The 27,694-nt window shown below is 38.9% G+C and overlaps 1 protein-coding gene across 4 annotated transcripts in view; it reads right to left on the bottom strand.

Annotated features, from left to right (window-relative positions):
* RAPGEF6 (Rap guanine nucleotide exchange factor 6) overlaps window positions 1–27,694 on the bottom strand; it is a 230,631-nt gene that overhangs the window by 115,011 nt on the left and 87,926 nt on the right. For all 4 annotated transcript variants that reach the window (XM_075009312.1, XM_075009315.1, XM_075009314.1 and 1 more), the window contains one exon: window positions 23,528–23,671. In XM_075009312.1, coding sequence (XP_074865413.1) covers window positions 23,528–23,671 — 144 coding nt within the window. The remainder of the gene's footprint in view (window positions 1–23,527; window positions 23,672–27,694) is intronic.

The following is a 27,694-nucleotide window of genomic DNA, read 5'->3' as shown; positions in this document are numbered from 1 at the left end:
GAGAAAGAACCACACAAGTACTGTATCAGTTAATTACTTTAAAGAAGACACCTCAGGACAGGTTTGCCTGCTTAGGTACTCTTGATTTATATTACCACCATTTAAAAAAACAGTTATACATACAATATACATTCTGAAATGTACATCAAAATAGTTATTTGAAATTGTGAACGGTAAATACAGAGCCCAGCTACAGAATTAACCATTTCTCCAATAACTGCATCTCAGAAATTAAATTCGTGGCTTAAAATATCACAATTTATCAAGTTAATGTGCACAAGCAGTTATAACCAATCCCATGAGCATCATATTTTAGAGTAATATTTGGACTACCTAAAATTCAAGTTCTGTGGTTTAAAGCAATGTTTTTACACAGCCTGTTAAAATGCATAATATTAAACACACTGATTGTCCAAGTTTAAGAGTCCTCCACCCTTTTGGGGATTATGCATAGATTAGTCTTTTGTGATAGTTGAATCCAACATCACATGCAGAACAATACAAAGGAGGTTTTGGAAAGTTCTTAGATCAGACACATTTAAACAGTACCATGTTTATCACTACGGGTCAGAGAAAATTTAAGTGATAAAAAAAAAAATCTTACTTACTTTGGAGGCCCATGGCTGCAGACAATTGGCATAACAACGGACAAGAAAAGCCATTTCTTTTGCTGAGAAGGAAAGTTTCGTCTCTCAATAAAAGCCAGAGAGGAAAATTATGTAGTAAAATTCTTATTAGATTCTCCGTGTAAATCATAAACCAAAGCAGTGGATGTATATGCACACAACTGCTCTGGCTTGGTTTTCACACTGATGAATTTGATTACAGCTTCTACTGTATCAGTAGTTTTCAGTATTGCAGTGAGTTAGCAGCAGCAATTCCTATTAAAAATGTTCCAGTTTTAACAAGCACATACATGTAAGTCAAAATGGTACTGGTACTCCAGGCTCTTCAAATAGAAATATCCACCGGCTTCCCCAAGCATTAGGCATTCAAGTGAAAAGTGCTATACAATGGAATTAATTGTGAACTGGATTAAAATGACCCATTAATGTAATGTAACATTACTGTCAAAGGTGAGACTTCAGTTCTTCTCAGACTTTCTTTCCCTACTAAAATGAAGGTAAGGTCGGTTTATCTTCCAGTCTCAAAACTTCATAATTTTTATTGCAGTACAAATTGGAAAAAGGTTCTTCTGCATCATAGGCAACTCTTGAATCCCAAAACCTTGATATCAAAGTTTCTTCTTTATATGCTTGCCCATCATAAATACAAAATTCAATTAGTGTCCAGATTGTAGCTTCAGAATATATATTCTAACAGGTTTGCACTATGCAATGTCTCAAAATCTCTGCAAACCAAACCCTTTTTTTCCTCTCTCTTTTACAGTGCAGAGTTTACAACTCTGCAGTGTTGCTTAGTATTCTAATGTATCAGCCAGATACCATGGTTAATCCAAGCCTACCTTTTCCATTTAAATAATTCTATAATGCACAAAATATATATCCACAGCTACAGCAAGACTGAATGCTGGAGTCCTAATTCCTACTATCTTTGCTTGCTTCTCAGCAGCTCCCTCAGGAGAAGCTTCCATCGATTGGATGCTCCGCAGCAAGATGAAATATCTAATAAGGAGGAAAGAGAGTGGGAGGGGAGCTGAGCTAAAAGGATGACATCACCTGTATAGAAAGCCTTTAGAAACTGCATTAGATCAACTGGCTACTGTATCTGCAGATGCAGCCAGCAGAGCATCTTTACTGATTTAATATAAACACAAATCTGTGTACAACAATTTAGCAGGCTATGTTCATATCATTTTTATGATCCATCAGAGATGATACAATAATTGATTTTTTTTTTAAATCAGTTTTTCAAATAGGTGTCTATAGTCACACTTCACTTTCAGAAGCATTCCGAGCAAGTCACATTTCTCATATTTGTATTTAAGTTTAAACACACTTAAGGAGAAAAACAAAATCTTTTCAAAGTAAAACAATCCCTGTTTTTCAAGTGTACACCTTACAATGACCTTTCTCTAGCTGTTATTTTTACATCTTTCTGTTAATTCTTTAAGGGATTTTGCCCAAGAAGAATAAAATCTTTTTATCTGAAGGTGATCCACAAGTAAACCAAATGAGAAACAGACTGAATGCAAAGAAACAAAAAATTGTTATTTTAAAAATTACTTTAAATGACAACTGCTGCAATTTTTAACACATAAAAGAGCAACAATTGTAGTTGCTACTCAGGCAGTCAGATACTTTCTTTTTGCAGCTAAAACCAAACATTTTTCACCACCACAGTGGCTTGGATGGCAGCATAGTACACAAGAGACCTACTCTGGATAGGTCACCTGGGAGTTCCTGCACCTTTGTGCAGGGAATGCTGTGATGGTGCTCTGAATTCCTATAATGTAATTGGTCATCACCACCCTTTAAGGTGTGGGAAAAAAAAAAACTATAGCAGCCCAAATTCAAAGCCATTATTTACAGGTTGAACCGCCCTTGTCCGGCACACACAGGACCTGACTGATGCCAAATGAGAGAATTTGCTGGATCATAGGAGGTCAATACTGTCTCACACATTATCAACACTTCCACCACTTACCGAGCTCTTCGAAGACATTTAGGGGTAAATTACAGCTAAATAACAGCAAAGAACACGGAAAGCCAGGATTGGTGGCTGGAAACACACTTTATGGGAGCCTGGGAAACTTGGCCACGTCCATGATAAGTGATTGTCCAGTTAACTAAAATCATGCTGGATTATAAGTGAGTTCCAGATTAGAGAGGTTCAACCTGTAGTATTCAGGGTCCTTTTACTACAAGTGCTAAAGGGGGCACTAACTATCCACCCAGTTTTCTTTTTCCTCCATTCCCTTTTTCATGGGTCACTGGTTCCTGTCACAAGTTCACCATCCACACCCAAAACTTTTGCCTCTAAGATGAATTGGAACTTGAAAGCCACATCTTCTTCTCATCAACCAAAATGCAGAGCTGCTTCAACTAGCTGCTTAGTGGTGGCAATAGCAATAAGTAGCCTATTAGCAGCAACGCCCTTTTTTACTTAATTTTGAATCAAATTCTTTGAGGCATCCCAGTGAGTATCTATGCTTTACCTTTACCCATTGTGCCCATCAAGGGGAGTCTCACTTTCAAGAAACTGAGTTAAATCTGTGCTTCATGGAGAGGATACATGCCTCATCTCAGACTGAAAACTGTTTACGGGTACTCTGATGCTACTTCCACTTTGCCTTCCCAGCTAAGGTAGTACAAATAAATTTCAGAGCTGAATATGACTTCTATAATTCACCTCAACTTTCCGAAGTTATCTAGAGACAATTTACAACACATGCTTAAAACCATTCATTTTATAAAACAATGAAAAAATAAAAGTTAAAAACAGTTAATGATGAAATTAGTATTTTTCATTTAGTGATATCAAGATGGAAACAACTGCAACATATTTGACACATGGTATTGATTGATAAAGTTCTCACATACAGCCATTTTTTCCCCTCTTTTATATGAAGGAATTTTAGATAAATATTCCACCTTTGAAGTGTTAAGCGTCACCAGACACAGAAAATTTAATTCTATAGTACTGCAGCAGAGCAGGCTGCAGAACAGCATCAGCCTCATTGCTGTAAACTAGGTTACACCTTTCCAATGATTCAAGCAATACTGCTCTACAGTATTTTGAATACAGTATAAACAACAGGTTCATAGACACCATTCTAAGACCTTTCTGGTTTCAGTAATAATCAGGGAATGATTAAACTGAGTAATTATAGTAATTGTAGTAAAACAAGTAAAGGAAGCCTCTCCCGTGGTGTGCATGTGCACTGATAGCACACAAATTCACTGGTCCAGCTAAATGAGAGAGATATTCATCTCCATGGCATTTGAAACTACTGCATTGTGCATGAAATTTAATCCTCTAAAGATTTCGGCATGAGTGTCATATTTTACAAAGAACTGTAAACACAAGCTCAATAATGGGAACAAAATTCCATTTCCTTCTAGTTTTGTCTTTAAGTGAAGATGACATCATCCTTTTCCTAGTCCGACCAATCAGACTGAAGCTACTGCAGTTCCCTAGGGAATGAATCTGAGACCCGGCATGCAAACCTGCCAGCCTAACACAGCTATGAACAGGGTGAAAAAAAATGACCTAATTTTACATTGAAGCCCCCCCACCCTTTTTTTAAAACCTAAGCCTCCCATAGTTCTGTGGCAAAAGGTTTTTTAGATTTTTTTTTTTTTTTTTTTTCAAAAGATGAATGTCAGATCACAATACAGTAATGACTTGAGGGAAAATCTTTTGCAGAGATTGTTACACAGTGATCACAACTCAAATATGGTTTTAAGAAACGTGTGGTAAAATCAGAAACAGTAGTTCATTTTTCCCATTTAAAGATGAACAACACTTTGTCTTTGCATGTGAAAGACTTATTATAAAAGGAATTCTTGATCTACGCTTCCTGAAAACCTTGTCTCACCAGTGCTTTCTTTTCATATTTGGAATTTTACTTCCAAGTGTTATTTCTACACATTCCTCCTTATCCATGCAGAATTTCCCCACTCTGCCTGTTAATCTGCATGTTTTGATTTGTTTAACAAGACTAAATCATTGAAGAACAGGATTTCTAAACAAATAAATGGCAGTAAGACATTTATTTGGATTATTTAAATTTACATGTTATATAAACTACAGGCTTACTTTGCTTAAGAGATATCATCAATTGAAATTAGCCCAAATCATGTATATTTCATGATCAATATTAGAAGATACCTCACCCCTTAGTTACTACTACTTTCGGGTCAATTTGTCAGCTGTTTGAATATTGCAACTGTGCAGTTAAGGCAAGCAGCAATATTAAAACCTACATGCACTAGCTTAAAAACAAATTAGTTGCTTGCATGTCCAGCAAAAGGAGGAGTGCTGGACTTTTAGGACTAAAGACCAGAACAAGTTACAAAGTGAGAAGACTTAGTACGTAGCCAATCACCCACCATGCATAGAGAGGCATAGCTGTACTACTGAGCTATAAACAAGCTCTCTGTCATTTTCTTTGAGTACAGTAACTACTATAAGCACTGGAACTCCAAGTGGGGCAGGGGAAATTTGATGGATTAAAGCCAGCTTGTTGGAAACCAATCTGCCATTACACAAACTGAAGCGAGTGGTTGGAACCTAAAAATAGTTCATTTTGCTCTCCTGGTTTTGCAGGTATGAATTTCCAAGAACAAGAGCCTAATATAACTGCAGTAAACTCTCATGTCCAGCAGCCTGAGGACTGGGTGGTTGCTGGATATTCAAATATTCTGGGTAATAGAGGTATACATAACAAGGCATGACACTAAAGAAAAACAAGATTAGATATTAAGAAAAAAACAAATGTAAACAGAGTACTTTATTTACCAACAATTGCACACGGTAAACTTACACTGTATTTGCTGTATGTATTTATATTTAATTTCACTATACTGTACTTAAGGAAAGCAAAATTCTGGTTATTTGAGAGTTCTGGATATGCAAGAGTTTACTGTAATATTTTAATGCTAACAGCGGCAAAGCACTGGCATAACAGATTTGAGAATGTTACATCTTTTTTGCAAATGAAGAGACTGATGATGATAGAGTGTGATGATATACAGTGCCAGATGCAGCTCAAGCTGGAAGCAGCCCCACAGTGCCTGACTCCTGGCATGCATCTGTGATTCCCTTCGCCCCTTCCTCACATTTACCTTAAGTACGGTACCTTAAATGAATCACTGTATTTGGGGGCAAGGTTAGCTTCTCATTAGAACTTCAGGAATTCCTGTTTTTAAAGCCACTCCCTACCCTATTCCTTACCTTCTAAAAAAACAAAGGGAGGGAAGTAGGACTTAGCTTCCCTTAGTTCCTCCTAAAAAGCAACATTACATTCTGTTGTTAATTATGTGCATCAGTTTCTACAGCAGCTAAATGCTTACAAACATGCTGTAGAAAAAATAATCTTATTGAAAGGATCAGGAGGATTCATAAGCAGTATGAAAATATGACCTATGCTAAGGGAGGAAGGGAGGCTGTCATCATAACTAAAGTGATGTAAGCTTCTAAAATTAGAATCCGTGATACAGAAGGAACAATAAAAAGGCACCATGGATTCAATTTCCCTGCAGCCTTGGTAGCTATTCTACTCATTTTTTTTCAGCTGCTATGTTAAACATGAAAAGGTCACCTCCCATTCAGAGCATCTGACATTTATACGTTTTATTAAACTAATTTGAATTTTTATAAATTGTTGCTCTCTTCTGCAGACTTGCACTTCTGTTATAAAGATATACTGTATCCACATATTCATGTAGTCAGCCTAACAAACAAGAAAAATGATGACTGGGATGGGAGAAAAAGAAACACACACCTCCATGGTGGATTTCAATTTAAAAAATACATTTTTTACTATTTGTGCAGAGATTGGTCACAACTAAAACCTTCCGTTCCATGCCACTTCCATGATGAAATTAAGAATCAAAGACGGAGGGAGTATGGCCATTGCATCATCTGAAATGACCACTACATACTGGATTTCAAATTGGATCCAAAACTATAAAGGGTGTGTTTTCTGGACTGCTTTGAATACAGGCCAATATATTGAAATCCCACAAGAACAGAATCTCAGATTTTGCCATCACAGAATATTTTTTAAAAGTTTCTTTACTTTAAATAGCCTAAACAAAGTAAAACAGTACATAAAATACAAGGTTATATACTAGTCATCTATCGGATATCATGAACCAACTATCTACAATTTGTCTCAAACAATCTGGAGTACCAACACTGGGTTTTTTCCAAGAAAATAATTTACAACTGAGTGACCATAAAGACAGAATTATTTTAACCATTCTGATAAGGTTAAAATAATTGAAAAGGTCCCTTCAAATATTTTCAAAATTATTTTTCCCCTGTATGGATTTCTTTCCCTCTCCTCACACTATCAGCAAACACTGCTGATCTGTTCACATAAGAAAGCTTCCTCAGATCCATTCACAAAGGAAAACTGTTGTGGGTGAGCAATTCAGCACGTCTGTTTTCCCCCCAAATTGGTCATCTTAAAAAAAAAGAAAGCAAGAAAGAGTATGTATCTTTTGGGGCATTTTTCTACCATGCATGACATAATAGACTCCTAGGATCTAATGAGCTTTGCCGACATTCTGTAATTTTCGGGTTTTCAAACTTCAGAAGCAACAGGAACTAAAAATTTAGAACAGCATCCAACCCCACACTCAGTGCCCCAGACTCAACTTCCAAGAGCTCCCCATCAACCCTTACACTGATGACTTTCAGAAAATAATTTTACTACAAACAGCTAATGCACTTTTTCTTATGCTTCAAAAGCCCTAAGAACTTCAAGCCCAACAGGTTTTGAAACTAACACAGGTACTTTTGTGTACATTGATAGTCTGAGACTCTTGTGGACCCTAAAACTTCAAAACCCTCACACAATTCCGAGCACCTACTTCAGAGAAACACAATTTAAAGTGGAGATAATTCATAATTATCTGGAGAGTGTGAAGCTTCTTTTTCAATGTCTGAAGTGACTCTAACACCTCATATCAACCCTAACATATAATCAGCTATGCACAACTGAAGTATCCCAGCACCTTGGGTGTGATTATCAATGTCAAATGAGCGTGATATGGGAAAGAAAATTAGATATTGGCAGGAAATATGCATACTATCTAATTTCCTCATATCAAGTATGAACAAACATCTGAAATAGCAAGGTTTACACAAGCCAAGGGTAAAACCAAGAACACAATTAAACTGAATAAGAAAAATCTGACTCCAAAATCAGTTCTACAACATACCAGGGTACTCTTCTAGCTCACAAACAACTTCCCCTAGATAGATATTCACATCTTCTCATAAGCTACACTGAATGGCCAAAATCACTGACTGATAGTAACTTCTTTCTTTTGCAGGAATTTCCTTACCTGTATACTTACCTGTCTTTGTATTTCCACTCCAGTTCCTCTAATGAAGTAGGTTTTACTCATGAAAGTCAATGTCTTAATAAATCTGTTAGTCTCTAAGGTGCTACAGGACTCCTTGTTGTTTTTACCGATACAGACTAACACAGCTATCCCTCTGAAGCTATTACACAGCGGTTCTAGTGCCAAACACATTTGCCATACATACTATCAAGATCTACTTTTTTGTGTGTCATCAATTTACATGAAAGCAAATTCTACATAATCAAACTATCTTAGCCATTCAGTGATCATTATCGATGGCTTTCACGTGGTTAATATATGCAAAGTCAGGAGCACTCAGCTTCGCATTTTTTTCAGCATAAAAAGACTAAAACATATACCACAAACCACATTATGATAACTCTGAGCATAAAATGCAAGGCTGTGCTACCTACAGATGAGAGCATCATTGGGTTGGTTTAGTCCAATACATCATACGTAACAGAAACAACTCACAGGGAGGAAATAATAAGAAAACCAAAGAAATGTGTACTATCTGTATAAAGTAGGTAACATTGACCACGTTTACTTTAGTGACCTTTCTACAAAAAGCACCTCAAACACTATCTTCAAATACAACTCCAGTGAAATAGTTTCAGAAAAAGTCAAGAACGTGACAGACAAAGAAAAGAATTGGTTTGATTTAACACCACTGAAAAGGCTTACAACCTATTTTAAAGACCTACAGGATTGCCTCTCCCCACCAACACTCTCCTCTACTATAATTGTAATCAGTGGAGGCGCTTGAGCTAGAGTCCCAGTCTGTTTTACAGCCGAAGGAAGTGCTGCCAAGGAGTTTTCTATGAGAACTGATTATGGAACAGTCCATGTCACAGTTCAGAGCATAGATTTATTAACCTTCGAGACTTGCTTCATAGAGCTCCACACCTTTTTTTTTCAAACCCTCAAGTACTTGGAAAGGGATGGAGTAAAGTCATAAGGAAAGATGGAAGGAAATTTGGAAGAAATGGTTCAGAATTCCTATTGTTGTGGGTAAACTAATACTTTTATTGCATGAACAGTTTGTTAATAATGCTATGAATGTTTACTTATTGTCTTCCAGAGTATGCATGAAGACTGCACCAGTGCACGTACTGTGGTGCATTAGTATGTCAAATATTAACTGAGCAAAATGACCAAAACTGATCCACATCATTAAGCACCCTCTGGTCCAGAATTATTTTCAGACTGACACTTGAAAAAGCGCAAGCAGCAATAAAAGTAATGCTGGAGTTATTTAGGAACAAGGCCACGGAGGAACATAATACAGTAGAAACCAGAGAGGTGCACACTCAAGTTGCACTAATCTTGGGTTAATGCAACTGAGTGGCAGGGAGCTAGCATCTGGCTCCCGGCTGCCCACCATTCAGGGGAGCTGGGGAAGCTGCTCCTGTCAGGGATGGCGAGAGTCAGGCTTCCACTCCTGTCAGGGGGGACAAGAGTAAGGCTGCCACCCCTGACAGGAGTGGTTTCACAGCTCCTGTCATGGCAGCAACCTGACTCTTTGCTGCCATCACTGACAGGAACTGGGAAACTGACCAGCGCAGCCAGGCTCTCAGCTGCCTGTCACTCACAGAAGATGGGAAACTGACTGGTGCTACTGTGCTGGTCAGCTTCCTGGCTCCCCCGAGCTATGCGAAGTTTGACTTACATGGGGCTGCACAAGAACGTAACCACTGCATAAGTTGTGGGTTTACCATAGTTGAGACCTGTGCATACCCCCACAAGAAGGAGAGGAGATAAAGCTCCTCCCTCCCTTATAGCAATCAGAAGGACAGAACTTCAGCTGTATTCGGGTAGACAAATACCAGCCTGTGAGATGGATCCAGTTCACCAGGGTTAGTTCCACACAGCTCCCCACCTCTGTATTTACCTGCCCCTCTGTAGGCATCAGGTGATCGCAGCTGTCATTGGCCGTGGATTGCTGTTTGCGGCTAATGGGAACGGCGTGAAGTTGTGTTCCAGTCTGTGCCACTTCACATCACTCCCATAGGCTGAGAATAGCAATCCACGGCCAATAAGAGCTGCCACTGCTCAATACCTGCAGAGGCACAGGTAAATATAGTGACAGTGGCCTGCCAGGGACTAACCCTGGTGGGACACTGCTTTTTTTTTTTTTTTTATTGCCTACCCTTGAGATACATAGATGCTTAGAAGCCACAGACTAGTCCCTTATTCAAGAGAGATAAATCAGAAGAAGACAAGAAAGATAAAGACCTGATGTAAAGTCAGGGTTCATCATAGTTTAGCAGAAATTGCAATCCATCCCACCCCACAGCTACCCAACATTTTTAAAAGCCTCATGATGGTGATTCAGTTGATAATCAGTTTCTCCTATGACTTTGTGATGAAAATGCCCCACCCAACATTTAGGAAACTGTGCAATCTTTCAGAGGAAATATAAGAAACAGCTACTAGCATACATGATCATTAAACTGTATCCTGGCATATTTTTGGAGGACTGTTAATTCTAGGGACCTAGCCAAATTCCAATTTGAGTAAATACAGGTGCCAGTCTAAAATAATTTCCCTGCAGTTTCAACTGGATTGTTTTCTTCACTTGCTATGGAATGTTCTTGTAAGCTACCAAGCAGGTGCATGTTGTGCTCCAGAGCTCGTTGCATTTCTGCAGCAGACAGTGATTATATACATAGATCATCTATTTGTAAAGTTTAAAATACTAAGGGAGCCTTCTGAATATAAGATTCTTATAGCATGGATACAATGGTATTAATGTACTGGGGTTGCACTAATTATGAGTCATTTTACAAAACAATTTTCATTTTGGGAAGACCAATTGCAAAGATGATATACAGAGATTACAGAAGGACATTTAACAACAGTATATAGCTTTCAAAATATCAAAATGTGTTATTTTGAAAGCTACATATCTCTCTTATTACTTGACAGCAAATCTTTACAGATACAAAATAGAATTTTCAAATATACTTTTTCTACTCTAAGCAGTAACATTTCATAACCATCAATCTTTGGCAGACTGCAGACACACTCATTTCATTTGGCCAGCCATCTGTAAAGCACCTGTGGTTTATGCAAATTACCAAAAAAATGTAATGCAGTGCACCCATGAGCATTCAAGTTCCTGCTAATGATAATCAAAATCAGTGACATACTAATGCCACGGACAAATGTTTGATGATGGTGCAGCTGATATGACTAGAAGATGGAATCAGTACTGAAAAACTAATAAGACAACTATAAAAATGCAAACTTAATTAATACAAACATTAATTTAGTGGCCCCTTCCTTCCCCCCTTAAAAATGAAGGAAACAGTTCAATAAAGAAATCATCATGGCAAAGTCATCAGTGTATTAGATAGTTTGCCTTCTTCCTTGGGCAGTAATCTTGGCTGCTATTTTAAACCTGATATATTCTGCCTCTCTTAGCCAAACAGCTGGCGTTCAGCCAGACAAGCAGTTTCCTCTTAACAGCTGACACCATCAGTTAACGGCACTCTGTAAGTGATACAACTATCAGTCCTTCCTTCATGTGAGCTCTGCAGTAATTCTGGTTTCTAACTTAAGGGTTCAGCACTCTCTCATCCCTCATACAAATTTTGTTGCATTTCTGTGGAATGTACTGTGGCCATGCCTACACAACAGGCACATAGTCTCTTCCTCATAAGTGTTAACATGGCATCAAAAGCTGCAGACTTAATTTAGATGGAGTATATAAACAAAGATAAAGTAGTCTGCTCCTTCTAGACTGGTCAGGAAATGAAGAAACCACAGATGCAGCTTCTTTCTTGCACAAACAAAAATTAATCTTTTAAAATGACATTACTAGGCTACAAATGCAAACACCTAACAAATTACTTGAATTTTTGCTTGGGTTCTTCTCCAATATGTACTCAACAAATCCATGTACACTGAATATCTCTCCATTAGTACATATAATCCAGCTCATAGACAGGAGCATGATTTGCTAATGCAAACAAAATATGTTATCTATATTAGAAGGAAAGAAGTGGCTATCTTGAGAGGTCATCTAATCCTGTCCTGCTTGAGCAGGATCAAGCACCATCTAGACCATCCCTGACAGGTGTTTGTTTAACCTGCTAATTATTCCTATGTGTAACCACCCCAACTATCAGGAAGTTTTTCCTCCCTTACTGCAATTTAAGTCCATCACTTCTTACCCTATCCTCAGAGGTTAACAAGAACTATTTACCTCCCTCTGCCTTGTAACAGTCCTTTATGCACTTAAAAACTGGTATGTCTGCACTCAGTCGTCTTTTCTCCAGACTAAACAAACCCAGTTTTTGCAATAATTTCTCATAGGTCATGTTTTCTAGACCTTTGATCACATTTGTTGCTGTTCTTTGGACTTTCTCCAATTTGTTCACATCCTTCTTTAAATAAGGCCCCAGAACTGGATAAAATACTCTCGTGGATTCATCGTCATCCCAGAGTAGAGCGGAAGAACTGCTTCCTGTGTGTTGCTCACAATTTCCTTCCACTACATCCGAGAATGATTTTTTGCTTTTTTGCAAGTGTGTTACACTGTTGACTCTCATTTAGTTTATGATCCACTATGACCTCCAAATCCCTCTCTGGAGAACTCCTTCATAGGTTGTCATTTCCCACTTTGTAAGTGGGTGACTGCTTGTTCCTTTCTAAGTGGAGTACTTTGTATTTGTCTGTGTTGAATTTCACCCTATTTGCTTCACGCCATTTCTCCACTTTGTTCAGATCAGTTAGAATTTTAACCCTATCCACCAGAGCACTTGCAACTCTTCCCAGCGTGGTTCATCTGCAAATGTTGTAAGTGTCTTCTGTATTCCATTACCTAAATCATTGATGAAGATTTTGAACAGAACACAAGCTAGAACCAATCCATTGATATACTCTTCCAGCTTCACTCTGAACCACTGATAACTACACTCTGGGAATGTTTTTCCAACCAGCTATGCACCCACCTTACAGTAGTCCCATCTAGGTTGTGTTTCTCTAGTTTGTTTATGAGAAGGTCATGAAAGACAGTATTAGAAGTCTCACTGTCATCAAAATATACCACAGCTGCCACTTCCTCCCAGTCCACTCTCATCCACCAGGCTTGTATTCTGGCAAAGATAGCTTGATTAGTTATCTTTTGCTAAGATAAAGATTAGCTTGATTTGTTCTTGACATATCTATGACAGATTTTTCCAGGCTATGAATGGGGCTGAGGGGTTTTGTCATGAGGGGGCTGGGGTGCTTACCTGGCTATGGAAGAATCAGGGGAAAACCCCTCTGGACCAGCACTTCATTGTGCTGCCGATCTCCACAGTTGTGGGGGACAGGGAACGGCAGCAAGCAGAGCCACTTCTCCCTCCCTCTGCCAGGGTCTGAACCACAAGGACACCCAGATTATGGAGATTGTTATATATCTTCTAGGTATTCACAAAATTATTGCTTAATTATTTGCGCTGTTATCCTTCCAGGAACTGAAGTTAAGTTTACTGGTCTGTAATTCCCCGGTTGTCCTACCCAGTCCCCTCCACTCCTTTTTTTGCGTAGATTGGAATAAAATTTGCTATTTTCCAGTCCTCTGGAATCTCATCCACCTCCCATGATTTTTGAAGGTGACTGCTAACAGCTCAGATATCGCCTCAGTCAGCTGCTTGAGTATTTGAGGGTGTACTTCACCAAGACCAGGGGTGGCCCATATACAGTTAACTTGTCCAAGTCATTTTAACTTGGTCTGTCTCTGTTTTAGCTGCTGATCCGATCTCATATTCACTATGTTAGACATGCTGTTTGAAGCTCCTATGACAGAAAAACAAGTATCAACAGAGGAGTATTAGACTTCACTTCAAAGGATGCTGAGAAGGTAACAGGTAAAATCTTGGCCCCTACTTAAGTCAATGACAAAACTCCAATTGACTTTCCAGGGGGTCAGGGTTTCTGAAACAGGGTTACTGAAACACTTCCAGTAACAAAGATGTATGACTATAAAACGTGAACACCACACTGAAGCACAAGATGGCATTTGCCTGAGAGTTTTGAGGAACTGAAGAATGGATGTGGCTGAACTGCTAAAAAACGTGTAGTCTCATTAGAATGGACTGCTGTTCCACGTAACTAGAAGGGAGAAACGCTGCACCAATCTTTTTAAAAAAAAAAAAACAAAGCTGGAAGCGGTGGATCCCGGGAACTACTGATCAGTAAGCCTACTTAATACTAAGTAAAAATGGTTAAAATCATACTTAAAACAGATAAAACACCGAGATCAGTGGCTCCCAACTTGAGGTCTGTAGACCCCAGGGATCCATGACTGTCTTGCAAAACACAGAGTGTCAGAGAAAATAAATTTTAAATAAATTGCAAAGTTATAATTATTTTTAAATTAAATATCTTCCAATAAATGTTACTAATTGCCCAAAAATCTATATTGTGGTTTCTTTTTTCATTTAATGAAATGTACATAGCAGTAAAATTGACCAATGGGGGTTTGTGAATGGTTTGCGGAGGGATGAATGGGGATCCGCACTAGTGAAAAGGGTGGGAATCACTGATCTAGATTAAATATCTTGCATGGGTATAATGAATATACTGGATTAATCTAATCCAGTATGATAGTTCTTCTATCCACTGCCTAAACACGTGTTGTGTCCTCTCCCAATTACAAAATATTCTTGAATAATAAATAGATCCTCTGAACAAGATTACATTTAATATATTGTACATTAAGTAAGAGAACAAGAAAGTTGTTACTCAAGCACTCTTCATCAGACGGTTGCTCTAAACAAAGTTATTTCTATATATCACAAAGGTTATTATTTAGAAAGGATATGAATATTAAAATACATTAACTACATGTGAAATATATCTCAGAACACTTAAGAAATTGGCCATTAATGATTATCTTTGTGAATTCACAGAGAACTGGAAATATCCTTTGGGTGGAAAAGGCCAAATAGAGTGCCTATCTACAAAAAGGGGAATAAGGACAAACCAGGGAATAAAAAAAGAGTCGCCTTAAGACTGGCACCCAGAAAGATAATGGAGCAAATAATCAGTTTGTAAACACCTAAAAGAAAATAAGGCAGAACAGCAGCCAACATGGATTTTTCAAGAACAAATCACGTGATGCCAACCTAATTTCCCAGGTTGCGGAGAACAATAGGTGTCGCTCATCTTGACTTTAGTAAGGCTTTTCATACTAGCTCACGTGACTCTCTCATATCTATGCTTCTAAAATTCTATGCCCTGTTTCCTCACCACTTTTCATTTTGAAACTATTTATACTCCCCAGGGCCATACAGAGGGAGCATTGCCTATACTGGCCAAGCACAGGAACTGCAACTTGCTCTGGACTTAATCCTGCCTCAGTTCAACTTACCTGACTAGGTGATGACCTATTGAGATTCCCCCCCAAAAAAGAGCTATGATTGTGTTAAATCTCTTACACCTTTCATCCACTTACCGTAAGAGAGTTCTTCTGTGTTTCAGAGAAAGACCAATGCAGTAAATCCTCAAAATGCACAATTTTAAGTTGCACTTAACTCGCACTAACGTGAGTTAAGCACAACTCAAAATCCTGCTCCCTCCAGCCCTGGCTCAACGCCCCCCAGCCCAATCCCTCCAACACAGCTCACCGCCTTAATTTGGCTCTGGCTCACCCTCATCCTCGCGCCCAGCTCTGGCTCAACTCTCCCCCTCAACCCACTAACCAAGCAGGGCTCTGGCTCAACCCCCGCAGCCCCAGTTTAATCCCCCCCGCATGTGACTCTGGCTCAACCCCCTCCACTGCCCTGGTTCAAATCCACCACATGCACCTCTGGCTCAACCCCTCCACCCCAGGTCCACATCCCCAGCAGCACGGCTCACCACCTGAGTACGTCTCTGGCTCACCACCCCAACGCGTGGCTCTAGTTCAACCCCCGCACCCTGCACCCACCCTGCTTCAGCTGTCTCCTCCCCAGCATGGCTACAGCTCAACCCCATCCCACACTCCCCTGCAGCCCTAACCCACTCAGGGTTAACCTCCCTGCCCCTCTCCTATGGCCCCAACCTATTGCCAGGCGTAACCATACCCAACTGCCCCACTATTCCAGGACTTACCTTTCATAAGCAGCTCCAGGTGCTCCTACTGCTTCCCGGCTGCAGAATGTGCATTCTGCCAGGGAAAAAGTCGGGGGGAAGGCTTATGCCAAATCTGAGTTAAGCAAGGGTGCATGGGAATGGAACCCTCACATAAATTGAGGCATTACTGTATTTGATTAGAATATACACTACTGAGCTATTAATAAGGAAGAAGGTGAGATGTAAAGAATCACACCTTCTTGTAGATATTTGTGTATTTGATCTTTAATTCTATTTATTATTTCCTGCGCATTTGAAATATGAGACAAGAAGGGTAAGGTAATATCTTTTATAGGACCACTTTCAGATGGTGAGAGAAAAGTTTTTAAAATTACAAAGAGCTCTTCTTCAACTCTGGGTAATGTGCTTAGTATCACAACTACCTCACAAGCTCATCTTTTGAATGTGTTATACAGGTTTGCTTTGAAATTCTCAAAGAAAACCTCCACACACCTTCAAAAGACAAGCTTGGGAGCTTAATTCAGAACTTTGCTAGACACTAAAACATGGATTGATTAGAGACATTGCATTTATGGCTTCTTACAACGGTCTACAGACTACTAACCCCATTCCACAGCTTCCCTGTCAGCCGCCTGGGACTGATCGCTAGAAAAGTCCGCACTGACACTGTGGTGTCCTGACTACATTAGCTGAAGCAGTATGCCTCTCATGCAGATAGCGTTAATAATCTGGTGTAGTGGAAGACTTACATCAGTGGGAGCAACACTGCAGCATACACACTTGCATACTTAGGTTGACATAAGCTGCCTTGGGTGGACCTAACTCTGTAGTGTAGACCAAGCCTATGTTTCCTATAATTTAAGAGCTCTCTGTAAGCCCCAAAGCTGATTCTCTCACCAACAGAAATCAATCCAACAAAGATATTACCTCACTTACTTTGCCTGTCTAACTGGGCTCCAATAACATTTTAAATATTACATTAAAAGCTTCCTAACTGCTTTCACATAATGACAACCATATGCCACTAGGTAACAAATTATCTATTAAAGCTAAATTTTACAAAACTGTACTTTGAACACAGTCCTTACATGACCACCCTAATGTGTAAACTGCTTTGAGCAGGTTGTAGTTTTTCCATAGATCTTTCAGAAATGTTTACTAAATAAATGACTACCCTTATGATGCTTTATCATATGCCTTCATGCATATTCCAACAATGCCCACTGGGATGATTTTTTTTTAAGATGGCTAGTAATATTGTCTAGAAGACTGAGCACTGGACTGGGAACTGCTACTGATCTACAGTGTCTCTTTGATCTCTGCCTCAGTATGCCCACCTGCCAAATGGGCATAAGTCTACCTACCTAACAGGAGAACAATGAAAATAAATTAATGTCTGTTTATAATAAAAAATAAAAAGCTATGCAAATGGCAAAGGGGATAAGATTTGCCATCACTACAATCAGGTTTTCATTCTATTCGAGGGGGAAAAAAGCCACTGATATTTCCAGAAAGTAGAAATACTACTGTGACACATACTTCTAATCACACACTAGGAGATAATCTGTAAAGTACACACACATGAAAATTTCCCACTTTCAAAAGTCTGAAATAATCTAAGCCAATAGTGATTCATTTTTTCATTTACCTACATTAAAAGGAAAAATACAAATGCAAAGAAAAGACAACATAAGCAAAATGCTGTGCACTTCATTGCCATTTCTTTTTTATAATTGTAAATTCATACAGTTTACTGGAATAACTCTCTTAGCTTCCATTGCTTTCCTTATAACACCAAGTAGTCATCAGGAAATTAAGAGTTTAGAATACTTTGATAAAAGTTAAATTAACACTGATGACTAATATGGGACTAGATGGGCAGCTGCTCTGAGTACAAAACTTCCTCTAACATGAATAGGAGTTCCATACATGCAGCAGCTGCAAACTCAACTGTCTGAACAGTGGCACTTAGTCTGTTTTATAAAAACAAAGATTAGCCTTACTGTTAATCATGAATCACACCGCATTTAATGTGCAGATATTTGCACATTTAAGAGGTTAAAAGGGCAACACAGAGATTCCCTATGAATAACAACAACACAGGAGAGTCTATGAGAAAGACTGTTAGACTGAGATAAACCAAAAGAAACTCTGAACCACAAGCAAAAGTCTACTTCTAAGTTAAGTTTTACAGCAAAGAAAAAAAAAAGTTCTATTAACTTGGGGTAGCTAATTTAGATTAAATTTAGAGTGAAGCCAATAAAAATGGCAATTCAAAATGCTAAACTAATTTAATTAATGACTATACAATACCAGGGGCTGATTTCAAGATGAGTTGTACATTGAACTGTTGTGTCTTCACTACTGTCTTAACCCAAGTTAAGAACACAGAATTGTGTATGTGCACACCTGCAGGCAGTGGAGACACACCCTCAACACATTAAAACTTTACATGCTCCAGAAAGCATTAAGCTACATCTACACAAGAACAAAATACCTGCAGTACTGCATCTAGCCTGTGTCATTTAACAGGCTTTCAGGGCTCGGGCTGCAGGGCTGAAGATTTCTTGCAATAGTTTTAGGTTCACACTGATGTCCAAATTCTGGGACTTTCCGCTGTTGCAGGGTCCCTAGTCTAGGCCCCAGATGGAGGCTGAATGCCTACACAACAATTTTCAGTCCTGCTCTACAAGCCTTGTGAGTTTAAGGCCAGCTGGAGGTTTTTCATCCCAGCGTAGACTTACCCTCAAGGGTTGGAAACTCATTCTAATAATGCTACTCTAAACACTTATAACCTTTGGAGCACCCCCGTGCCAGAAGGCGAAGAGCTCATTGGCATCAGGTAATGAGTTTCAGAGGGCCTGACGAATTTGATGTACCCCAACTCACTATGGGTTTTATCCATATTTAAAAAGATGCCACGTAAGGCATCGTTAAAAAACTAGTAACTCACAGATCATTAATATTTCTGCATAATTATGACTGCCATGTCAAGGAACTAGTATTGAACTAGAAAAATATAGAGAAGTTCACATATCTGGGGAGCAACGTAACGTATGATCTAGACTGTAGGAAGGAAATAGCAACTAGAAGAGCGAAAGCAACAGCGAGTTTGAAGGCAATGGATAAGATCTGGAAAAGCAAAGCAATTAGCTTAGGAATGAAGCTTAGCATCTTGAAAACCTGTGTTCAGCAGTGTGTTGTACAGCTGTGAGACATGGGTGATAATGAAAGATTTGAAAAGAATATTGGCATTCAAAAAGAGTTGTTACAGAAAGATTCTAAGAATAGGATGGATGCAGAAGGTCACCAATGAAGAATTACATAGAAAGACACAGCCGAAAGAGAACCTGCTGCAGAAAGTTATAAAACGGAAGCTACAGCTATTTAGGCATATTTGCAGAATGAATGACGAACGAAAAATTAAGACCCTGGTATTTCGCATAATGGACGGTTTGGATAGGAGAAGCATTCCCTAGAGAGAATGGATAGATGATATAGTAGATTGGTGTAGAGCTAGTCTACAAAGATGAAGCCACTCTGCATTGGACAGGGAAAGATGGAAGGAAATAGCGAGAGAGGCATCAGAAACCAACGGGTACTGAGCCCATGGTTATTGATGATGATGATGTCGTCAAGGAAGGTGGTAAATAGGCCTGACTTCGATAAAGAAACATTTATTTAATTCTCTGACTGGTCCAAAGACAACACAGGTTCATTTTTACAGATTAGGCAAATGAAACTATTAAACTAAACAAATGAGGGAAGAAAGAACGTTGAGATTCTTTCACTATCAAACTCCATTTAATCATCTTCATGGCTTGAATAAACCAAAGCGAGAAATAGGTTCCCTTACAGATTTTATGTATCTTGTCTTCTATGCAAATTAAAGGAAGTTGTGACCAAAAACAGTGGATGTCTCATTTGCATAAAATTCATCAAGGACATGAGAAGATCACAGGAATTAAAAACAGTAAGCAGTCTCATCTGCCTCTTGAAACAAAGCTGCTGAACTTTGGAAGATATAAACAGATAAAAGTAATTTTGGTCTCCATCACAAGACAGACAAAAGGAAACAGAAGCATAGAAAACTGGGTCCTTCAGCCAAGGGTGCAGTCTTTGAAGTCTCTGGAAACAGAACATAAGTGAAAAACATGCCTTGGCAAAGATGCTTCACCTTCTGTGCAAGGTGCTGTCTAAGACAAAGCCACCTATGGCTAGGAAGAATGAAGACTGGTCAGATAAATCATCTTGAACAAAGCCCATATTGTTCTAGATTAGGTTTTCGACTTTTAGAAGAATGTTTTCATATTTATTTGCTTGTAACCCTATCTCTAGCCTTTTTACTCGGTGTCACTAAATCTATGTTCTATTGCAGGGGTCAGCCATTACTGGCATGGGTGCCAAGAGTGGCATGCAAGCTGATTTTCATAAACATGTGAGCTGATCTCCATCAGCATGCAAGGCGAGAGCTTAGCCCCTTCCTCCTTCTCCAGGCAGCTGGGAACTTGCAAAAATACCAGCTGATGAACAAAAGACCAGCTAATGATATGATCCACAGACTAAATGGTAAACCTCTGCATCTTTATTTATTTATTAATGAAGCTATTGTAAGTAGAACTATTAGTGACTTTAAAAAGTAACACCAGTGCTCAGGCCGAACATACAGGTCAAAAGGTCAAATTTCAGCACTCTGCCTCTGAAAGGTTGCTGACCACTGTTCTATAAACCAGCTCAGTACTGTGTTTAACGGAAAGACTGCATTTATCCCAGCTAAGAAGCTGTGATGAGTTTTTTGGCTCTTTACAAGAACCAATGAACCGTATTATTTCTCTTAACTGTCCAGGAGAGGGGTGGACATTACAGATCACAGTTTGGGGAAAGTGTGGGGCTTGGAGTGTGCTGATGGTCACCTTTCAGGTGGTTACTAACACCAGAGCAAGGCTGTTGATTGTCTGTTGGGGTCAGAACTGCTGAATTAAGGCTGTCTAATACAAAAGACCCTTCAGGGTGTGATCTGCATCTTTCCAGGTTGGGTGTTAACAATTCCAGAGGGGAGCAACAGCAAAAAAAAGCATTCTAAGGCACCTTGGATTGCAGGATAAGTTATGACCACCACTCCTTGGTCTAGATTGCCTCTCAAACCCCTTAACAATACTACTCGACTTTAGTTAAAGTTCCTAAAATGAACTGATGCATACCTTGAATGTAAGGCAATGAATGCACAATATGGACTAATACAAATCATCAGATAGGGCTTAGGTAGGAAATCCATCAGACCACATTCCCCTTCTATCAAAGAGCAGTTTGCAGCAGGCAGGAAAGTGATATAACAAACTGCAATTATTGATTATAAACATGTCAATGAGGCAAATTTGCTGGAAAGTTTGTTAACTTTTCAGCTCGGGGGGAAGGGGAAGGCAGCACTATTGCAATGTCTTGCCTGATGCAAACTACAGTTAAAGTTTCTCTACGCCATCTTTAGTCACAAACATATTTAGAAACACAAGATTTTTAAGAGTTTGATTCCTGAAAAATCTTTTCACACATTGTCTACCGCTTGTACTTTTTTCATCATTGTTCCTGGAAAGCTTTGATATTGTTCAAGTTGCAAGTGCAATCACAATTATGTATATAAATATCCCCAGTGCATAGCATTATAGATAGATATAAGGATGGCAATTATGAACTGTCAAATGGCAAAATGTATGTATTGATATGCTGAAATGTGAAAAGGTTTATCTGAGATTTTCAAAACTTTAGGGATCCAATGATCTTATATTAGTAGCACATTTGCTACTCAGCGTGCACAAGTAACTCACATCAATGCTAAAGTAATTATCTGAAACTGTCATACAGGGAGCAAAAGTTCAAGATTTATAAAGCATATTGGCTTTTTCACTTCAGTCAGCTGAGACGACCAACTGACAGATTTCCTTCCAGAAATGTAGTTTGTGCATCCAAACTCCATGGAATTAAACTTGGTGCATAAAAGAGTGCATTCTTGTTCATCCTTGTATCCTTCAAGATCATAGAAACAAAACCATAAGATCTGTTGTTCATGAAATTTTTGCCTCCTTCAAAAAACGAAAACTTTGAGAACTACTGTTCTCTGTGCTTATTCAGCCTTAAAATAGAAATGTAATGGAAGAAGAAAGATGTATATTTTGTCAGAAACATAAAGGCTAGACATTCATCCATGATCAAACACTTTGGGAATTCACAGAGATTGGGGACATAAAGTCTTACTTTGGAGACTAGCTCAGTTTGTTTACTAATTCCTGTTACAGTACAGAACACATCACGCATCAGGAAATAAGGAGATACGTTGTTACAGCAACAATAGCTTTCTGCTTAGAAGACAAAGGCCAACACAAATTATACTCCCTGAAGTGCCAATATGCTGGAGCTTTTTAAATTATCTTCTAAAACATTAATATTAGTCACAGGCCAAAAAATTAATTTACTCATATATCGTCTGAAAGTAGCAGGATTTCAGGTTTAGTGGCTATGTTTCGAATGCTTTGTAAGCCTCCCAACCAGAAGGGGCCATCAAGGTTGTGGGGGTTTTGTTTTTGTTGGTTTGAAAGAGTTACTTAATTTGTTTTCCTTTTCCTAGTCCAAAGCCGCATTAAAATTCAGTTCCACTTAAAACCCAACATTATAAAATAGCAAAAAGTATAATTTCTGGTAATATGAACATTTTAATAATAATGTCCTTGATTTATTGATAATCTGATTTAATGCCAAATCTACTTCACGCCTAGAACAGTTACTTTCCTTTTGTGTGGACCACACACATCTAATCCACCACGAGCCAAGTTTTAGAATGTAATTACACAAAAATAACGGTAAACAGAAACTTATATAAAAGTGCTGTGGCCTGAGAATCTCAGCTGCCTTTGCACAATACAGTGAAGCAAATACCCTCCTGAGTGGCTAATTTTGTTCTGTTGTTTTCAAGTAAGCTCTGATCTTTATGCCAGATTGAAAAACAGGTGATATATCACGATAAGCATTCACACCATACAGTGGTGGGAATTTTGTCAAATGCTTTTCAATACGTTTTTTTCTCTTCAGTTAAAATCAATCAACATTTTAGGAAGAGTACTTGGGTTTAAATATATTACAAAAGCGAAAAACAACCACCAAGTATTCATGTAGGCCTTTGAGGAGAACAAATCTTTTACTGATCAATGTCCTTATAAGCATTTTCACTAATTACACACAGTTGAGTATGCATACACCAAAGCATTTTTTTCTCTCAACTGCTGACCCTTAACTGTTGTCAATAGCTATAAAATATAAAGTGTTCATGTTTCTCCTTGGAGAACACTGAGTTTATAAATGAAATAAAAATACCAAACACTTTATCTTCCCTTCTATCCCTGACCCTAAAAAGCCAAATGCTCAGACAATAAGATACCAAACAGGTTTTGATTGTGGAAAACACTCACCGAGAGATAACTACTAGCATCCACATTGTCTGTGATGGTCTGACGTTCTCCTCGCTGGTTGATCTTTCTAAACCTTCGCCGAGACTGCCTGAGAGGAGCTTCTCTCTGCAAGATATTTTCTGCATTGTCTTTGGAATTCTCCACCTGAAATACATGTTCAGGTTCCTGATTAAACATCCAGTTCTTCCATATCATTGAAAGTTGGTGGAGTCTTATTAAGCTCATGAGGAAGGCATTAACATTAGCTGAGATCAGTTAAGTCTTTCTTAGGAAACAGACTACACAAATTTCTTAAGCAAACCAGTGCTACGTGTCTTGAAATGATGTTATTACAATGAGCTGGAGGCCACAGTTTCCTTCCAGGAAACAGTAAAGAAAAGAAAAAAATACCCCCTCCCCCCACGCATACATATCCTTTAAACAAACTCACAAGTAGTAAAGACTTCTATTGCAATTATTATGCATACACATCATAACAATTAAAATAATCATATATTGCTCAGCTCTAGGGGCATCAACTCAAAAAATACATCTGAAAATTATGTACTCCCTATGATTACCAAGTTGCTCATTAAAACACGTTAGCTCATTTATTTTAACTAACGTAATACTATTTCAAAAAGACTTCGCAGTATAGACAGGGCGCATCATGCCTGAAAATTCATTAGATGGTAAGTGACTAGTTCTGTCCTACCCCATTCTTCCAACACCTTTAAGCTCTCATCCTTTATTAATGACCAGTTTACTGAATAAACATAAAACTTTAAAAATAATTAGAAACTACCCTGAGCACTTCACGCTCAACTTTATTTGGACATAATTTTCTAGAAGACGGTTTATTTAAACATATGAACACAGAAAAACAGCATTAAGTACTGTACTTATACCTATCTTATTCCAATTCCTTGTTTTCCTATAAAAAGCAGGCACATCCTTTTGCAATTCCTTCTGATGTCTTGGAAAAACATATCACAGTAGGAAACAGAAGAGACATGTATATACAAATAAGGCTACATCCAAGCAAAGAATTCTTTTAACACATCCGTTATAGCAGTTTCTACATTCTTATTTCACACATTTAGAATTTGGAAATTCAAAAACACAACCCCAGAATGTCCCATGGAAACAGACACCTGCAATTTTACTGACTCTTAGCAATAGTCTCAGTATACTATCAAAAATGTACACAAGTTCAAAGTATACAAGGAGGAATGGAAACAAGACAGACAGGGTTGGAATACAGTAAATAAGCAAATAACCATGAGTACAGAAGTCATTCATGAGTAAGTCAAACACAACCCACATCCTACATTAACTGTGGGCTAATCCATACTTACCAGGCAATCGACATGCTGAGGTCAATCTTCCAAAGTTCGAATTTGCCACGTTTGTTAAGATGAGGCAAAATTGATCTCTCTGGGCTTGGATGTCAGTCCCCATACGCAACACTTGCTGCTACTCGGGACCTTATTCACTCACACCATCTGAGCCCCAACCTGGATTATTCTATTTACTTCCCAAAATCCACAAACGTGGAAACACTGGACGTCCTATCATTTCGGGTATTGGCACCCTTACCACCGGACTATCCAGTTACATGGACTCCCTCCTCAAACTCTATGCCACCAACACTCCCAGCTATCTCCGAGATGCCACTGACTTCCTGAGGAAATTACAAAATATAAAAAAAGTTCCTGACAATGCCATCCTTGCCACAATGGATGTAGAGGCTCTGTACATTAATATTCCACATGAAGATGGATAATAAGAAATCAGGAATACCATCCCTGATGTCACCACAACCAATCTGGTGTCTGACCTCTAACTTTGTTCTCACTCACAATTTCCGATTTGGGGACAATTTATACCTCCAGATTAGTGGAACTGCTATGGGCACCTGTATGGCCCCACAACATGCTAATACACTTATGGCTGACTTGGAACGACGATTCCTCAGCTCTCGTCCCCTATTACCCCTCCTCTACTTAAGATACATTGATGACATCTTTATGATTTGGACCCATGGTGTAGAGACTCTAGAAGAATTCCACAGAGATTTTAACAATCTGCACCCCACCATCAACTTATGCCTCTATTACTCCTTGCGAGAGATACATTTCCTGGACACTACAGTACAAAAGTCAAGGATAGCATGTTCGGTACCACACTGTACCAGAAACCCACTGATTCCTATACTTACCTACACACTTCTAGCTTCCATCCTGCACACCTAACTAGATCCATTGTTTACAGTCAAGCTCTTAGGTACAATCACATTTGCTCTGATTCTTCTGAAAGAAACCAAAAACTACAAGATTTTTACCAAATATTCATAAACCTGAATCACCCACCAGGAGAAATAAAAAAACAAATCGATAGGGCCAGATGAATACGCAGAGACCAGCTACTCCAAGATAGGCCCAAAAAAGCCAAGAACAGAACACTTACAGCCCCCAACTCAAATCACTGCAACGAATTATTAAAGACCTACAACCTATCCTTAATCAGGATGCCACGCTCCAGAAGGCCCTAGGTGACAGGCCTGTTCTCGCCTACAGACAACCTCCCAACCTCATGAGGATTCTCACCAAACAGCCAGAGTCTATGCTGCAGGAACACCAGTCCTGGAACTTTTCCTTGCAACAAAGCCTGCTGCCAACTTTGTCCACTTATCTTTTCTGGAAATACTATCACTGGACCTAACCAGGTTAGTCACAGAATCACGGGCACATTCTCATGTTCCTCAACTAACATCATATATGCCATCATGTGCCAACAATGCCCAGATGCTTTGCATATTGGACAGACTTCAAACTCTCTTAGACGAAGAGTTAATGGGCACAAAACAGACACAAAAACACTTGTGATCCACAAACCAGTCAGCCAACATTTTAATGGAGTGGGCCATTCTATCAATGACTTAAGAGTTTGCGTGTTACTGAAGAGGAATTTTCACACTACTTTAGAAAGAGAAGCCGCTGAACTCTCTTTTATATTCAAATTCAACACATTAACACGTAGTTTGAACCGGGATGGGAATTTCTGGGTCACTATGGAGCTCGTTTGCATACTTAGCTTAATCTAATTCTTGCCTCCCCTTCCCCCAACCCCCACTCCTGCCCCTCTACTCTCTGATTTGCTCACCTTGATAATTTTTTTCTGATTTATCCACCTTGATTACCGTTTTTGATTCTCTGTGCCTTAAATATTGAGTCTGTTCTGGTACGACTATGGTGTGAAGAAGTGGGTCTGTCCCACGAAAGCTCACTAAATAAATTATTTTGTAAGTCTTTAAAGTGCTACTTGACTGCTTTTTTGTTTTTAATCGCATGACGTAAGGGATGTTGGTGCGAGCCTGAAGACCTCTGAACTATACTAGAGCAGGAAGTCAATTCTGATATGTCAATTTTAGCTATATTACGGCAAAGCTGGAATTGCATATCTGAGACTGACTTTGTTCCCTACTGTAGATCTACGCTGCGAGGCAGCAGGTCTCTGTGTCAGCAGGAGAATGTAAACGATCCTTTAAATTTTAAGCTTAATTTTTTACATATAGAGGAAAAACAACAGACCTTGGAAATAGGCACACTAACTGCCTTTCTAGCAAGGACATATATGAAAAGCTATCCTCATGAACAGTGAACTCGCCAAGCAGATGCAAATCTCTGACATCACAGGAAAAAAAATTCAACCTCACACCATATTGGTTCCAAAAACAAGGCAACTAAAACAGGTGTCCCACTAGCAATTAACAGTATCTCACAGGGGACTGATTATAGGTTTGCAAAGGCAAAGATTAAAGATTACAGGAAAAAATAGGGTTTTTACTTAGTAAACACACAGCTGTCAGAACTATGAAAATGGCCATGGACAAAAAAGTTTACCTTCTAATGAAGCCATCCTATTGTAGTAGCAAACTAAAGATATAAAACACATTTATCTCACATCTGTGCCCATACATAGTACATGCAGTGTTTTATGAAATGTAATATACAAATCAGAAGTGGCAGAAGCTTCGAAAGCTGTGGCCCCATTACCTCTTTCCCTAAGGCCCCATTCCCCTCTCCAACCCTCTACCCTGTTGCTCGCCCTTGATGCTAATAAAAAGTGGTGAGGCCATGGCTCCTTTGTCTTCCCTGTTCTGATGCCTCTCTAGAGTCCTATGAG

This window comes from Carettochelys insculpta, chromosome 15 (assembly GCF_033958435.1).
Source record: "Carettochelys insculpta isolate YL-2023 chromosome 15, ASM3395843v1, whole genome shotgun sequence".
NCBI classification, from domain to species: domain Eukaryota; kingdom Metazoa; phylum Chordata; order Testudines; family Carettochelyidae; genus Carettochelys; species Carettochelys insculpta.
The sequence above is the reverse complement of the archived record's forward strand: the minus strand, read 5'-3'. Positions and strand labels throughout refer to the sequence as shown.